This window comes from Corylus avellana, chromosome 3, assembly GCF_965113065.1.
Source record: "Corylus avellana chromosome 3, dhCorAvel1.hap1.2, whole genome shotgun sequence".
In the NCBI taxonomy this organism is placed as follows: domain Eukaryota; kingdom Viridiplantae; phylum Streptophyta; class Magnoliopsida; order Fagales; family Betulaceae; genus Corylus; species Corylus avellana.
In genome coordinates, this window is record NC_142492.1 from 33,805,940 (window position 1) to 33,823,083 (window position 17,144).

Below are 17,144 nucleotides of genomic sequence, written 5' to 3' on the forward strand. Positions count from 1 at the left end.
AGAAATCACTAGTTCGAATCTTCTCTTCCCTTTCTCCTTCCTTTGTGTCGACATGTCAAAAAAAAAAAAAAAAAAGTAACAGTTGGGATGAATTTAATTAATTAATTAATTAATATTTTTTTATCACACCTAATAGGTTCAAAATAAGAATATATAATTAAAATAGAATATTTGACTAAAATAGGTTAAATTGTATAAGAACAAACCAATGTGATATCATGTGCTCTAATATCATCTGTAAAAATAGGTTAAATTAAGGAATTATCTATAAATTTAAATTAATAAGTAATTTTTATTTATTTATTAATATTGTTGATAATTGAACTGTCAGGCCCATCAGGCCCACAAAACTTAACATTCAAAGGCCCCAATTTGGTCCATTGGCTCGGTCCCGTCGTACCCACATAGCATGAGATCCACTCCTTTCAAGCAAAGTGCGCTCCATACTTAATCACCTTGTCAACCTCACGAGTAACACTATTCACAGATGTGACGTGATAAATGTAATCGAGGATAAAGTTCATTTATTTTTAGCTTGTAATTATAGTAGCAGAATTTGGCAGGTTATGAGTATATGTAATGTGCTTAAACCGCTACTTTCAGGAAGATTTGGTTTCTTTTGGGCTGGAGCTTGAAGGTGTGGAGGAGCAAAACTATGAAGATTTATTTGTGTCGGTTAATTTTTGTTTCTACGATATATATTATTTGGAAGAATGATACCTTTTTGAGACATTCCAATAATCCGTACATTGAAGAGAAGTTTATACAACTTATTAAATGGTAAGTAAGTATCCGGTTTGTTACAAAAGATAAATTTAAAAAGAACGAAAAAAAAATGATATTCTTTTGTATTGCTTGAATAAATAAGAAATTAGTTTAATTTTTGTGAAAATTTTATTTGCTTCGTATTTTTCAACTTTAACTTTTCTTTGTTAAATGTTTAGTTGTTTGCTAACAAAGTTACTCATTCATATTAATAAATAAATAAATAAAATGGTATATAGAGAACTGTGCTAACAAATATTAATTACTGATGTTCAGGTTGTTGTCATATAACAAAAGCTTTAGAAATTGATAAACTGCTATTTATAGCGACGTTTATTACACATTTACACACGCACATAACATAAACTTGAAAACACACAAAAGCTTTAGAATCCACCACTCACATCATCGCTAAACTAAAAGGAGAAAAGAAAAGAAAAACAGTTTTCGCTACATGCATAAATCTAAAGCTAAACTGGGCAGGGGGAACATTTCGTCAGCCTATGGACATTTGGTTCTGTTCCCATGGGTGGTCATGTCAGTATAGCATGCCCCACACATCTCCCTGTTCCCTGCTGTCCCAGGTGGCACACACTTGCACCTCACACAGCACGTGCCACACGCCCTGTTGCACACGTTTGGCCTCGAGTGAAGACTGCATCTCTGCTTGCACAGTCCTCCACAATCTAAACCCACCAAAAAAAAAAAAAAGGTCAGAAAAATTATAATAAACCCAGAGGGAAGAAAAGAGAGAAAAAAATAGATAAACCCACCAACTTCCTGCATGAGCCTTCTGTTTGCACCCCTCACAACAGGCTGTAAAAAAAACTTTCACGCATTAGACCAACGCAACAGGTAATTAAATTTACTACAGAATTAAGTTAGTAGAGATTTTTACCGCCAGGCCAAGATGGGGTAACTCTTCTTCTTTCTTGATGTCAGATGAAACCTGCATGCATGAAGATTGAGAGATGGTTTATTTAATATAAGAAACGGTAACAAAAATACGTTTCTGAGCAACAAAAGAAACCAGCAAGCCTGTAGGGTGTACCATTGTGAAGCAGAACAGAAAGGCCACGAAGAGAAAAAGCACACGTAATGCCATAATGCCAGGCTCTGGATGGATGAAATGCTGGCTGGCATGCGTCTTCTCTTTATAGGGGTATTGTTTGAGTCGATATTACCAAACTGGTCACGCCTTCTACTTGTAATTACGATTGTGGGAGGGGGGGGGGGGGGGGGGGTATGACGTCATCGTGTAGGGACGCCTCGAGCTTTGGGGCAAGCCAAGTGCTATTATTTTTGAGAGAGTTGGTACTTGGTAATTAATGTTGTTGTGCTTATCCAGTGCAATCATGATCCACGAGGCATCCTGAAACTGTCATGTGCATCACTGATTCGCATGACAATTTTATATGCACAACGCAGTGTAGCACGCATTTCATCTTGTTCGCGTGGGAAAGGATATATTGAATCAAATCAACGAGAAGAGTTAATTAAATACTTGGATAAAGACGAGAATGGGTGGTGTAGTACTGTAGTATTGATAAATGGTTTTCTTGGCTTTGTCGTGGAAGAAGAAGAATATTTTAGATGGCCGTAGAGAATACTTTGTTCGAAAGTAGTACAAACATATATGTTATAACTGAAGGGACTACTATAATCATATAAATAAAAAGAGTTATAGTTGTACATCTGAAAGTGTTTTATAGGGTTGATCCATTTGAACAAGTTTATTAGGCCCATTTGCCTGAATAGAGAGACGAATTGCTCGAGATTTGTTCGAACAGATAGATCCTACAAAAACTTCCTCATATTTATTACCTAATTACTAATAATTGAACAATAAAATTACTAAATTTCTTAAATAATTCTATTCATTATCTCTTATTTCCTCTCATCCCTTCAAAGTCTACATGGTATGCTCTTTTCAAACCCAAAAATCAATCTTTATGGGTTAAATGCAATTGAGAACTTTGTCACCCAAGATCTAAAGAACAGAAAGGGGATTATAGAGATGATGCATAGCATAAGCATTATTGGAAAATGTCTACCTGATTCTAAAATGGTGATACAAAATTTAAATTCAAGGGCAAGTTAAAGAAATAAATCGTATAATTTGTTTTTTGGTTTTTGTTTTTAGCAAAAACATAGTATATAGTACTTTTGGTTTATAGACACAGCCAGTTGTCCTTGGGACATCATGGCCTGGGTCAAAGTGGCACTTTTTTTTATTGCAGACAGCTGGCTGGATGATTGTAAGCACCGTACACCCATACCAACAGCACTGAGTAGACAGGGTATGTTAGCAGGTATATAGTACCATCCGTACCAAGCTTCTAATCCACGTGCCTTTATGTCCCACTGGAGGTAAAAAAATAAAAAATATCTACACCTTTACCCGAGATTCGGGTCAGGACAAAAAAAGCAAAAGCAGAAGAGATCGATGACTGGAGCCGGCCGGGTTGGCCGAGCTGGGTTGTCGTGACCCGTCTGATTTCCCATGTGGGGTCCACTCACAAGGATAGTCAGTACCTGTTCCTTCACCCACCCAATGCTTTTTTCGTCTAAGATCAGCCTTCCAGCCTGGCATAGAGATGGACACCAGCTCTTCATCCACCGGGCTCGCATTCTCTACATGATCAGATATTTTCGCCTCGTCATTGCTGTTTTTTTTCGTCACTTGGTATTAAAGAAACCAATTATATGCCGAAGGCCCTAGAAGAATAGGTTAAAAGAATACAACTCAAAAGTCGTGTGAAAAACGTTTGAGTCACGTTACCTTTCAAATCAGAGGGAACTCATGTTAATTAAGCCAAAAAAATGTTCATTTGTGACACTAACACACAGGATGATGAACTTTTGAAAAAGTGAACACCCCATAGGTATGGATCATTCAAAATTTCATGATCTGAAAAAGAATGCAACTTTGAAGAATTTCTGCATCCTGTAATATTATATTCTCTACCCTTTTCCTACTTTCTCACATCGGAATTAGATTACAAACCTGCCAGAACAATTACCTCTGTGGACCAAAGTTTCTTGTACTGGGGGATTTGTAGTTTTATACAAAAAAAAAGAAAAAAGAAAAAAAAAAAAGGCTATATCTGAATATCAAATGAACAACCATAGTCCACAATAACCAGCCATGCTACATGATCTTCGTCTACACGTAGTTGAATCGACCCCGCATTCTTCATCGGTAAAACACCTGTGGTCGGTATGAGCATCACAGATATGGCAAGCGCTCTCGACCTGTCGGTCACCATGTCCCCCTGCATTCAAATTTGTAGCAGGGCAGACTTGTAAAGACATTGAACTTGCCCGTCTTGCTTGCTTTCCACTCTGCACAAGTAAAAAAAGTACTTCATTATTTAGTATGAATGCAATGGCAGAAACTTGTGATTCAATCATTTCAACAGTCGATCACTATACAAGCAGATAGGTAGAAACTAGAAAGAACACCTGGGCAGAAGTCCAGTTTGCTGGAATATAGGTCTGTGGAAGCCTTTCATGCCAATCACTTAACACTGGAAGCGGATGACCCTCGGTTGTGAAAATAAAATTCCGACCAACCAAAAATGAATCATCATACAGAAGATATAGATACTTGCACCTACAGAAACAGTAAACATTGATATAGTTTCAAATTTGACACTGCTAAGGTTGAGAAAATTTTCTTTATACTTGATGCCAGAATGAGAAAAGAAAAAGAACACGCTCTTACGTTTCAGCAAGAAAAAAACTATGTTGATGATCTTCCAACTCCATAGTTGTTACATCTCTAATGCTTGCATATCCTCCTTCCACTTTGGTGTATAAATTAAGAGAATCAACAATGGATTCACCCACTTCTAAGTACCATGAATCTGATAACATGAGAAACGATACAAATCAAACAAAGATGTGCAAATCAGAATAGTACAGTTGAAGAACCATGTGCCTTGATTCAAAATAGAAGCGTGATGCATTTGTACAACATGCCTACAAGCACGGTCATAAATAAAGCTTAAAATTTATCAGAAAGCAATCCCCTTGAGCATTGCAAGATTATGGATACAATAGTGACAATGTAACTAATGTTGCCTTGCAACTTAGTTACCATAATGCCTTCAAGGCCCAGCAACTTTCAACTTGGACACTGAAATGTTTGCATAAAATTAAAACTTTCCAACAAAATGACCTTAAATTTACAACCTACAGTTGGTTTAATAAGTTCAAAGCTTAAATAAGCATAACATCTCCAACAAAAAAAAAAAAAAAAGGAAAAAGATGATACAAAATTAATATGAAAGAAAATCTTGGGACTGCCAGGTCAAGCCGAAAATGAAAATAACAAACAAAAATGATCAGACCTTTGGTGGCTTGATATAAGTAGAATGTTGACTCTGCCAATTCAGGGCGCAAAGGATAGTATTTTTCTGTAGGATGCAGCATTTGATGGTCCAGCAAATACCTGAATTAATTTACAGTTCATATAAGGTCTTTTTTTCCCCATTACAAAAAATAACTCTGCCATTGTACAAACCAATGGCAGACATAACAAAAACTTCAAAACGAGATACCTCTCAGGTAGAACTCCAAACCTCTCCCATACGTGGAAAAACTCACGGTGCGATGAATTAGCAGCTGCAATATCCCCAACGAGAACCTAATCACCATAAGTCAAATATGAAAGTCAGAAGGTTCTTGCTGAGGCTGATTTTTAATAACGAAGATGTGCTTGCCTGTAGGCCCGGCCAAAATGCTTGAAGGCTTGTAAGCTGCCAATAAGTTGCTTTTCCTGTTTTCATATCCGCTTCATGGTACCTAAATTACAACAAGCAGCTTTGAACCATGAACATTTTTTTCCAGCTTACTAATTTGATAGGTGAATGTTAAAAAACTGCTATGTCAAGCTTAGGGAGTTGTTTTAAAAATTTTAAGGTAAAATACAAAGTTGTAATACTCAAAAAAAAAAAAATTAATTAAATTAAAAAATTTTAAAAAAAGAAAGAAAGAAAGATCTTTAAGGCATTTTACACTAATTTTTTTTTTCCCTCTTCACTTGAACATCTGCTTATTTAGATCCTTTAGATTTCCTTGCTCTATTTTTCATTCGTCTTAGGCGTTCTCTTGTATACTTCAAGTGTATTACGGTTGCGCTTCTCTGCGTTTTTTGATATATATACAACATTACTTATTAAAAAAAATATATATATATATAGCCACAAAACCTTCCAAAGGAGTTAAAAGTCTTTAGGTAAGTTAGAAACATAAACCAAAAAGCCATAGGTTGAACATAAAATCATGTGAAAACATAAAGAGTCAAATTCAGCAGGGATAGAAATCGGTGCGTACCATGGACCATGTCTAAAATATTTCTGCGCTGCAAGGTAAGCAGAATGAAACATTCTCCAAAACTCCTCATTTCCAAAAAGAACATGGGCCTTCAATAGATACTCATAGAATGAATCAACCCCTAAAGTAAGCCAACCAGAATCCAACATCAGAAACATCAGGGATTACATGCCCAATATGTGGAGCAGTAGAGGCAAGATGATCCATGCATTGCAATCTGGACACCATTCACGTTTGGCAAATTTGGCAATGCAATAAATACTAACGTTTAAAAAAGGAAGCTTATATATTTGGTAGCCTCAGAAGCCAAACAACATAAAATCCAGCACCAAAAAAAAAAATAAAGGCCCTCAGAGTGCCTACCAGCTCCAATACCAGATGAATACTCAATCCATTCCCCAGTTACGACATCCAGCGTCGTTCCAAGTAAATTCAATGAACTCCGCATGCTCCATAACCTACGAAGAGCACGTAAAGCTGCAGATTCATATGTAGGGTCGCCAGTCAATCGTGATAAGGCTCCCATTTCAAGAATCAGAGAACCTGAATCCAGAATGAAAATCAGCTCATTTCAAGGCTGCAATTTTTGTGATAGCTTTGTCTTAAACTTTAAAGATAATCCTCTTACCACACCCTGACGTGCTTGTTTCAGTAGTCTCGTTCACCATCACTCCGTACTGTCCACAGAATTTCGCATTGATGTGGAGTCATATATCCTTCTTACAAACAAAACCAACAGACAATATTCATACATTTTGAGAATTGAAACGTGAATTGGTCTAAAAGATTATGTAAGATTTGTTTAAGTAACACCAGAGCTTGTCTTCGGCATCACATTAATCTAGAATAGCATCAAGGGTAGGTGGGGGGTGTTAACTGTTCATAGTACTGTAGCAGGTGGTACTATTCACTGGTATTGTAGCGTCAATACTACTTATAGCACTGTAAAGTTATTTAGAAGTATTGTTTGTGCTAGTATAGTTAGGGTTTTAAGGATGTTTTGGTCTTTTCATTTACTTACAACATGCATGGCTAGGATTAGATTTAATGTTATTGGGTTTTAGGGTTTTGTCTTCAAGTAAATAGAATATTATGATATTATTTAAGCTAGTTATTCTTGACTATCAATAAAATTGCCTTTGACTTGTTCTTTCCACCAAGAACTCTGGGGATTTGCCTACTTCAGCACCCTAAAGAGATTTTTTCTTTGTTTTCCAATAAGAAATTTAGGTTTCGGTGGACAATTGAAGTAATACATTATCTCATCATACTATTGAATATGTGGGCTTCCAATTCATCAAGCAGCTATGATGCCACTCCAATTGGAGCTTGATCTCTTTCAAAATTTGCAATCTTCTTTGTCACAAACTGATGGGTTTAGCTTTGATCAGAATGTGGTCTCGAGGATGATAATTACAATTTAAGGAAAAATATCACTTTTATGATGCTGAATTAGTGGAATATGTGGCAAGAGGCGGATTGAAGGATGATCATATTTGTAATGATAGTTCTGTAAAATGGGATACACCACCACTTTATATTTCTATTCCGATGATGAAGTTGATGAAGTAGATATAAGAGACAAAAATCCTATACTACTATAGTTCTATAGATTGGGATACATCACACTTTATTATTTCTATTTTGATGATGAAGCTGATGCAGTAGATATAAGAAGGTAACCTAACACTGGTTTAGAAGGTAAGTTTGATATCTCAGATACAACCTAGTTGTAAATGAATTTGAATTTCGACTTTCGCATGTTTTGTTAGTACCTTTAAGTTAATCCATGCATATGGCAACCCGGTGGGTGTGTCGAATGCAGGTAGAAAGCGTTTCCCTAAATCTTCAGCCAACAGAAGCAGCTGATTCTCGTAAGCACCACGAACCAACCTGTTTGTAGAATCAGTAGCAAGCATATGAGCAGAAACAAGCCCTCCAAGAACTCTTATGTTGCACTACAATAATGATCAAGAGGAGAAGAACACCATTAGCAGCTTGCTATGCAATAAATATTGCTTCTCGAATGACATTCAGAAATAGAAACTATGGTGATGACTTCATCAGGTTTGAGTAATCAGTAACCACACTACACGAAGGCTGAAGCTTTAGAATCAACACATCAACCAAATTAAATTTTTCCCAAGAAGTATACCAATCACATACCTCAAAAAGATTTATCCTTGCATCAACATCAAATGTTAGGTTTTCAGAAAGCCAAAGTACTGCCCTTTCAAATTCAGTGTCGTTACCCAGAATCACAAGGCTGAGGGAGAGAGAGAGAGAGAGAGAGAGAGAGAGAGAGAGGGAGATCTTGTATCAGAATGATGACTCCAACAAATAAATGAAATCAAGAAAACACCAAACTAGAATAAATAATTGCAATAACTAGAAAAGTAAGAATTCAGATTAAAGAATTGCATCCACAACCTAACAATCTATGCTCTTGTTACTCAAGCCAAATGCTATACCTGGATAATGATTCAATAAGCGTGAGGGCAGATCCACTATAGTCTTGTGGCAAGTATTCACGCTGTAAGTGAGACAATAAACAATTATATTTCCCCTTGTTACTAACTATGAATTACATTCTCAATGATAAAAATTTACCTTCAGATTTCCAAGCTCACTAAGGGAGTCAGTGAAAGATTTAGTAAGAGGCTTTAGTTCATCATGCTGCAAGAAATATAATAAATTACAACATCAAGAGATGGAAGTGACATGCCAACTCGTAACTATGCCATTGAAGATTATGAACTGACCGGGAATGCATAGGTCAAGTAGTTGTCATATGCATGGTAAAACCTGAAAAGAGAGATAACACAGAGTGTGAAATTTCTTCTGAAAAATCACTAACAAAGAGATGTCAACATACTTCTGAAACCATATCTTTTCTCGCCCTTCTTCTTTTACTCTTTGTTTAGATAGGCAAATCCGTATAGAATCAAGATTAAATTGCAATGAAGTTGGCCATGAACAAAATGCCAGTCTTTATTATATGCTTTAATTGCTTCAAATGAACCCATACCCTACGGTGTTAGCCATGACCTTTATTATATGCCAAGGCGATGAATTCGAGCCTTCAGTTTCAGTAATTTTTTATTCTCAGAGAAGACGAATTCAGCTGAACTCAACCACACCACATATTTTTGAAATGCTAACTATTTAAACCATGTTTAAAAGAAAACTGAAATTAGAAATGAAATTGTTCCAACTAGCAAAGATCAACAAACAAACACTTCAATCAGACACTAGACATTTGCCAAGAACACAAGCCAAATCAAATCCAATATCTACAACCATTACAAAGTTAGCAAGCTCATCTCCCGAAGCGCCCAAAAAAGATGACATCAATTGATAACAATCAATAAATTCAAGATACCCAAAGCTCCATAAAGACCGGAATTGAAGACCCATCAGTGCAATATGAATACCAATACGAAAGCAACGAGATTGAGCGCAGAATATGAACAGGGTCAGTGTCAAAATTTGTGCTTACATCTTGCGGACCTTCTCTCTCATGTGCTTCTTCTTAGCTGCCCAACGGGGATCGAGGTGGGCCGTGCAGGGGTTGAAGATGGCAGGAGAGATCACGAGGAACACGAACATCCATGTCCCAATAAACTTGCAGAGCGACATGGATTTCCTTACGGTGCTCGATCCCAACGAGAGTGTAAAACTCAAAATAGGTTGCTGTTTGTTTGTGGATCCTTTTCTCGAACAGTGAAAGTGGAACTCCAGGCTCGGACTACGTGGCGATCTATTTGATGACGAATGGACTACCGATGACACAAACCTGCCCAATGAGGCGACGCCACTTAACGCGTGGGGATCTACCTTGGTTCACACTTGCGGACGACATTCACGACATGGCAATGGCTTTCGCAACACGTGCTATTGGCATTTTCTCTATGTTTATATAATACATTAAATAAATAAAAAATGCTAGAGACATTCTTTAAAAGTAGAATTAAGAATTTATTTGAACGGGACAATATTTAATTAATTACAGTTAAAAAGATTTTTTATCCACTCATAAAATAAAATTATAAAAATACTATTCAAATATAACTAACTGGATGCTCTTAAATTAAAATAAATTGGAGAAGATCCAATTCCTTTAAGTGAAGGTGAATTTAATGGTTGATTTTAAAAAAGAGAAATGTTAGGAATTAATATTTTTCTCATATTTGGTCAATTTTATCTTACAAATAAATTATTAGATTTATAAATTTATGTGAATCTCCACATAAGTTAATGGCAGACTCCATAAATCTAATAATTGATTTATTAAATTTGTAAAAAAATATAAACCAGGTATAAAAAACTTATTAACCCTTAACATTTCTCTATTTTTATTTTTACCCATTTCTTCCCTTTGGGAAATCGCAAAAATTGAAAGCAAGGGAGAAGGATAAGCATAGATTTTGGAATGTATAACACGCACTTCTGGAGGAGCTGCATATGCCTGGTTGTTGAGCAAGCCCAAATTGAATACACAGATTCTGAGAGTTTTCCTTGAAAAATATAATGGCCAAGGTTTGATGACTACTTGTCTAACACAGGTTTCTCATTCAACATTGAAGTTAACCCCCTTTCCCTGAAGCTGAATTCTTTTTCTTCTTTAGCCTCTCCTTCTTATGAGTATTTTGGGACCACCCAACACCTGTGAGCTTGAAAAATCCTTGAGAAAAAAACTCATTCACACTTCTTGTGCTCTGGTTCACATAATAAAATTTTGTCCTTCACAGTTCTCTCCATCCCTGACAATTTTGTCAGAGAATCTTACACTTTCCGGCCTTTCAGATTTTCTTACTCTGGCATGATGACTCACCTAAAAGCCAAATAATTTGAGCTTTTCCACCTCCATGTATCAGAACGGAAACCATCGTTCTTGTCCTTCTATGAAAAGCATAACTGAGAGGAAGCAAAGTTTGTTTGTAACATATTGTTTTCCATATCTCTGAAACTAATAATCTAGGATACCTACTACAAGTTTTGCCTCTTTACCTTCTATAGAAAACTGCTTTGGGTGTACTGATGTAATTTCATCCAACAAGAACAGGATAAATGTGTCAAAAGAGTCGGTTAAACAAAATAAGTAACGAGAACAATAATTAGGTAGATATCATCCATCACAGAATCAGGGCTTTAACATTTTAACAAAGACAAGACAAGCATCAAATTTTCCACATCAAAGAGATATAAGCTTACTTCTTAGTTTAATTAATATATGATCTTCAAGCAGTTCAGCATTTCGCATGCGATTTTGATGAGGCATTAAAATCGTAATGGGTTACTCGAAAGGGATTAGCTTAAAATCATTCAATTTAACACCAACAATCAAAAAGGGATGTTGTGACAGCTAGAGGGAAAGCCCTAACTTCTAAATTTGGGAGCTTATTAATGATCAGTCCTTTCAGGTCTGCACATGCATGCTCATGCTAAATTCTGTGATACTGCAGCTACTTGCCTCTCAATAAACCTTTCAACAACTGTTCCTCTGCCCTCACGCAACTAATGAAACTTGGTAGACCAAGAAATTTGGGATGGAGTTATTGCTAAACAAAGGGGTGATGAAAGTGGATACCTGATGCAAGAATATTTACAAAGGTAAAAAGAACATCTGCGAATATCTTTGTAAACTATGCAAGCACAATATTTTATGCCCACAAACGTTGAGTTGCACAAATTAAGTCAATAAGCTTGAAATCAGATGGGTTTTAAAAAGCTTTTGCAATTGAAAGTTATTTTAATTTGGGACAACAGGAACCACAGTTGAAACTTCTGGACAAAAAGCCAAGTAGGAATGTTGAAAACAGTTGAACAACCTCAAATGTCATCAAATCAAAGGGGGATATCACAGGCAAAAATGAATTGTGAAGGCAGGTGCAGTGTTATATTGACGTATCACCACATTTCATGTTATATACAAGTAGAACCTACACATCACCTGCACAAATTCTCCTGCTGATCAAACAAAGAACTACCCCCAAGCCCACAAACAAACAAGGGCAGAAAGAAAAGAAAAGGCAGAACAGGATCAAGCTGAGGCTTTCAGATTAAAAACCTCTAATTGAATTTGTTAACTGGTTTCAGATTCAGAGTTCTTGCAGTAATTTAATAGAGGACAGGAGCTCTCATGGGACTCCTTTCTTTGCTGCTTACCCACTCTCTTGGTGCATCTACGGCAGAGCTTACCATGTGTATACAGGAGACAGTTCAAATCAAACTTGAGTTCGTTCGGGATCTTTTTATTGAGATGAAGATATGTCTTGTTCCTGTCAGCCAGAGCTGGTACCCAACCAATGGCCTTTGCAATCTCAAATACCTGCATAAACATTCAAGTATTAAGAGAATCCCACAGTGAAAAAGCAGCAAGGGAAACACAGTACTCACATGTGTGTCCACTGGAAAATCATCTTGCTGAAGATGGAACATCAACACGCAAGCCACCTATCATCCATTACACAATTAGAAATTTCCAATGCAATTGGGAGAAATAAATTAATGAATATGTCGTGTGTGTATGTGTGTAAATATAAGGTTTTAAAAGAGCACAAGATATTATTGAATTGGAAACTATTATCATCTGATAGCTGTAAACTGTCGACTATATCTGATATAGTTATGCACTCAATTGTAGGATTCTACCGGTCGAACCTTTTCTCTTTCTTTTTCTTTATTTGGTGAGTGGATTCTAATCAGTATGAATAAGTTTATAGCTTACATCATTTGTTTTGTAATTTTGTCAACTTTTGAATAGAACAAATAAGTATAGTAATTTTTATAAAATAATTTTTGCAACACTTAATTGGCATTCCCCGAGACAACTCTGAAAAAGACACTAAACGCACAAATTCCTTAAACCATTGAATTTAAGAATATAACATTATAATTTCAGAAAGTGACATCACTTGTGATCTAAAAGTGGGTGACTTAATGAAAGTTGTAATGTAAAGAACATGTCCAGAGATGAAAAATACCATTTTAATATCTTGCAAAAATGCAGCTAAGCTAGGACAAAACAAATGATTTGAGTATTGTTAAGTGACGTGAAAGTATTAATAAGCCATCTCATACATTCCTATTAAAGATAGCAACAGGCTTCCAATGCTCTTAATTCTAAAGCTAGGAAGGTTTCAACACATGCGAGTATGATGCGTTCAGAAGGATCATCAAAAGAATGATTACCGTTTTGGGGCCAATTCCTTTGAATTGCGAGAGCTCAGCCTTAATTTCACCAACTGACAAATCTCGCAAGTACTCCAAGCATAATTTTCCTTTTTTCTCAAGCAAACAACTCAATATATTCTTAATGCAAGAAGCCTTAGTCGGGGCTAAACCTCCACATCTTATAGCATTCTCTATACATTTGGATTCAGCCGAAAGGACCTTGAACAAACACATGAGTATCATTCAAAACCAGAGCAAAAGTTGATCCAGAAACAACCATATCAACTAAGGAATTCATCAAGACCCATCAAGTCCAAATATGACCCTTGAAAATATTAGTCCACAAACACTCAACCATTAAACTAAATAGTAAAAATTTTACTCTGATTTACTAAGGCCTTTAAAATAAAACTAGAGAAAAATCAATCAAAACAAACAAAACCCATCATAACGCAAGTCAAAAACAAAAATCTACCCAATGTTCCAAATTCATCCGCACCCATTGCCCACCAAGCCAAAAGAAATTGAAAAACTCAAACAAGAAAAAGCATACGTACATCTTCCCAAGTGGGAAAGGCAGACTTGAGAGAATCAAAAGCCCTCAGAGAATTGACTTCCGTAGTGTTCTGCGAGAGCACAGTTTTAACCAAACCGTCCAAAACGCTCTCCTGGGCATCCCCATCCAATGGCTCTGGTTTCGGAAAACCGTGAGTTTCATCATCAGAAGAGGTTGGTCTTTGTCTGCGGTACTTGGCGAACTCTTGGGGGAAGCCATGGAGAACCAAGAGGTCGTCCAGCACGGCTCGACATTCCTCTGGGGTGGGCCGAGGGTGGGTCGGATACGGGTCGCTGGTGGGTTTGTTGAGGCAAATGGTGGCTCTGGCTGGTTTGGTTCGAGACTGTGGCCGGGGATGCAGCTCGGCCTGCTTTCTTTTACGGGGTTTCTGCATTTTTCTGGTCTTTTCTTGTTTGATTTTTTGTTTTGAAGTTTCGATTCAGCTGTATGCACTGTGCAGATTGGAGAGGCTGTTTTCTTATTTCACGCGGGCTTTCCAATAAGGTGCCGAATTGCAATAATTCGGGTTAAGGGGATTAAATTATTTTTATAAGTAGGGCAAGGTTAATTTGATCCTCAACAATGTTGGCTTTCTGACGATGGAGATCCGGTGTAATATTGGGTGCAATTCATTTTATTTATTTGGATCGTTCATTTTAAATATTGAAATACATTTTTATTTCGATAATTTATTTTATGACAATAAATTTATAAAAAATAAGAGTTTAGGTGGTTTTTTTTTTAATTATTATTATTTTAATCAAATAAGGGAAAGTAGTTACAGGATCGAAAAATCATAAAAAGGTGAGCACCCTAACAACAAAGCCTAAACGAAAAATAAAGTACAGATACAGGAATTAGGTCCAAAATAACCAAACAGTAAGCAATGGTTTTATCCATGGCCCCAAAGAAACTATAAACAAGTTGGGCCTTTTTTCAGGGCTGCACAATGCGGTGACAAATTGCTAAAGAATTCGGTGAGAAGTCTTATGCCGTAAAGGCAACAACCACTGTTAAATAGTTGTTGCAAGAAAGGCACTGCAAAAAATCGAATTAGAGCCATTGAAAAACGACAACCGGCGTCAAAATCTCCACCACAAGATCAAACCCCTTCTTTTTTATTTGCTATCACGTGGAATGTAGGAAAACTTTTTTTAAAAAGTCCCTGGATTATGACTTTTTATCAAATCGCTTCCTATAATTTAAATTGATCAATTTACTCCCTACCATTTCAATTCTTATCAAATAAACATTTTCTATTGAAAAATTAGATGGTAAGAGAAGATGATTCTCCCGATGATTTTTCGATTAAAATGCTTTCAGCATACAATTGAAAGGAAGTAAAAAAATAGCAAGAGTATCTGATTTATGAACAGTAAGAAACAAACAGTAGTTTGTCAAGATTCTCATGGCCCTATAATTTGGATGATTTCTCAAGTGAGTCCTGCTTGTTTGCCTAATTATGAGGAAGATCTTGCAGCTCAATTAGCAGTGTAACTAGCCTCTTCGCTCCATATTGATAAATTTTTTTTTTTTTTTTGAAGGTAACTCTTAAGTTGTTTTATTGGCTCTTCAACAGTCCAACATTTCTCAGAATCGGCAAATTTCATCTATTATCTTAGATATTCTCGACTTTATCCTAGCATCTTCCTTATAGGAAGCTAAAAAAGTCACCAGAAGTGCAAACTTCTACGCTCATTATGTGGCACATTGGGCCGCGGCCAAAAAATTTTCTGGATGCATTCCCTGTTATCCCCCTCATTTTCTCTCGGTTCCTACTACTAGTGGGAAGAATCCTTCGGTCTGTTTATCATTTTCTTAGTTTGGTTCTTTTGTTTTTTGTATTTCTTATCTTCTTCTTGTTTTTTCTACTGTACTCACACACACAAAAAAGAAACAAGAAACAAGCAGGAGTATTGTCTAAAATGATCAAATTTTACACAAAACCATGGCCACTAGTAAAAAGATAAGGAGCCGAGCCCCAAACATACGATTGAAGATAAGCTCCAATGGAGCCAGAGAGACATATGAAATGAAGACAAGGAAAAAGGCAATTGTTATAGAAGTTGAAGAGGAAAGGACTTAATAAAAAGGGAAAAATACATTTTACCTCCTAAATTATCCATCCATTTGCACTTTTAATTTCAATATTTAAAAAGTGACACTTTACTCTCCAAAGTATCTGACATTGACACTTGACCTACATGGAGTACATTTTATCCCTTGAAATATTTTGAGTTGACACTTTACCCCCCGAAGTAACTAAGTTTTGGGGGGTAAAGTGTCAACTTAGGGGAATAAAGTGTCAATTTGAAATACTCTAAGGGATAAAGTATATTTCATGGGGTCAAATGCTAATGTCAGATACTTTGTAAAGTGTCAATTTTGAATATTGGGGTTAAAAATACAAATAGTTGGATAATTTAAAGGGATAAAGTGTATTTAACCCTAATAAAAAGCTTACTCCTAAGCTTATCCTTTGTCTTCAATACTGCTATTTGCTTTAGATTCTTTATCATCTGAGCATTCCTCAATACACGGTTTATGGAAGCAAAGGGAAGAAGAGACCATTACAGAAGATGGGTCGAGCTCATTTTTTTTTACATCTGTTTGCATAACATGATGACCATTTTAAATTGGGATTGAGATCAAGTATTTTATATGGACAATCCATTTTCAAATGAGGTAGCTCAAAGGGTGCTGGGGTGGCATAGTGGCCACCTCCAACGGGTTGTTTGATGGTGATTGCACTACTCTTTGAGCCATTCAAGGTGGCCTACTGTTGAGGCCATTAAGGGTGGTAGCAATCGCTCCCGATGGCTGCTTTAGGGGTGGTTAAACTACCCTTTGGGGGTGCATGACTCACCGCTTTAGCCCTTTTGGTGGTTCGGCCACCTCAACACCATCCTAAGCCACCATTTTTTTTTTTTTTTTTTTTAATTTTTTTGCATTGTTGTCACGGTTGGGCCATTTTATTTTAAATGAAAGGCTCAAGAAAAATGTATTGCACAACCCCTTATCCAAATCCTTTAAATTGAATCATTTTTCACTTAAAAAGCTCTCTTTCTCAAATGAAGGTGGCAATCCAAGTTAGCTAATTGACTTCTCAAAAGAAAAATTATTTTAGACACTCTTAAGATGAAATAAAAGACAAAAAATGGGATGGAATACAAAATAATCTCTATTTTAAATAAAACTAAAAGGAACCATTTCATAGCCTACATTAGATTTTACGACATCTTACATGTGCTCAAAATAAAACGTCGAAAAGTAGCATCAAGAAGCGGCCACCAAAATCCCAACAATC

At 36.3% G+C, this 17,144-nt stretch overlaps 3 protein-coding genes across 3 annotated transcripts; all 3 read right to left on the bottom strand.

The window, feature by feature from the left end:
- Positions 1–1,063: 1,063 nt before the first annotated feature.
- On the bottom strand, positions 1,064–1,919 carry LOC132175715 (snakin-2). The gene is made up of 4 exons (XM_059587737.2): positions 1,817–1,919; positions 1,664–1,714; positions 1,539–1,581; positions 1,064–1,451 (listed from the first exon to the last, which is right to left on the bottom strand). The coding sequence occupies exons 1-4, from the start codon at positions 1,868–1,870 to the stop codon at positions 1,267–1,269; spliced, it is 333 nt and encodes a 110-aa protein (XP_059443720.2). The 5' UTR covers positions 1,871–1,919; the 3' UTR covers positions 1,064–1,266.
- A 1,758-nt stretch (positions 1,920–3,677) lies between these two features.
- LOC132173847 (Glycosyl hydrolase family 47 protein) lies at positions 3,678–9,846 on the bottom strand. The gene is made up of 15 exons (XM_059585489.2): positions 9,605–9,846; positions 8,868–8,910; positions 8,716–8,781; positions 8,577–8,638; positions 8,272–8,371; positions 7,881–8,063; positions 6,734–6,782; positions 6,469–6,648; positions 6,106–6,226; positions 5,493–5,574; positions 5,331–5,416; positions 5,121–5,221; positions 4,493–4,634; positions 4,231–4,381; positions 3,678–4,110 (listed from the first exon to the last, which is right to left on the bottom strand). Exons 1-15 carry the CDS (start codon positions 9,742–9,744, stop codon positions 3,880–3,882), a joined length of 1,737 nt encoding a protein of 578 aa, XP_059441472.2. The 5' UTR covers positions 9,745–9,846; the 3' UTR covers positions 3,678–3,879.
- Positions 9,847–12,167: 2,321 nt separating this feature from the next.
- Positions 12,168–14,331, bottom strand: LOC132173848 (DNA glycosylase superfamily protein). The gene is made up of 4 exons (XM_059585490.2): positions 13,839–14,331; positions 13,300–13,500; positions 12,505–12,561; positions 12,168–12,436 (listed from the first exon to the last, which is right to left on the bottom strand). Exons 1-4 carry the CDS (start codon positions 14,229–14,231, stop codon positions 12,191–12,193), a joined length of 897 nt encoding a protein of 298 aa, XP_059441473.1. The 5' UTR covers positions 14,232–14,331; the 3' UTR covers positions 12,168–12,190.
- Positions 14,332–17,144: the final 2,813 nt, after the last annotated feature.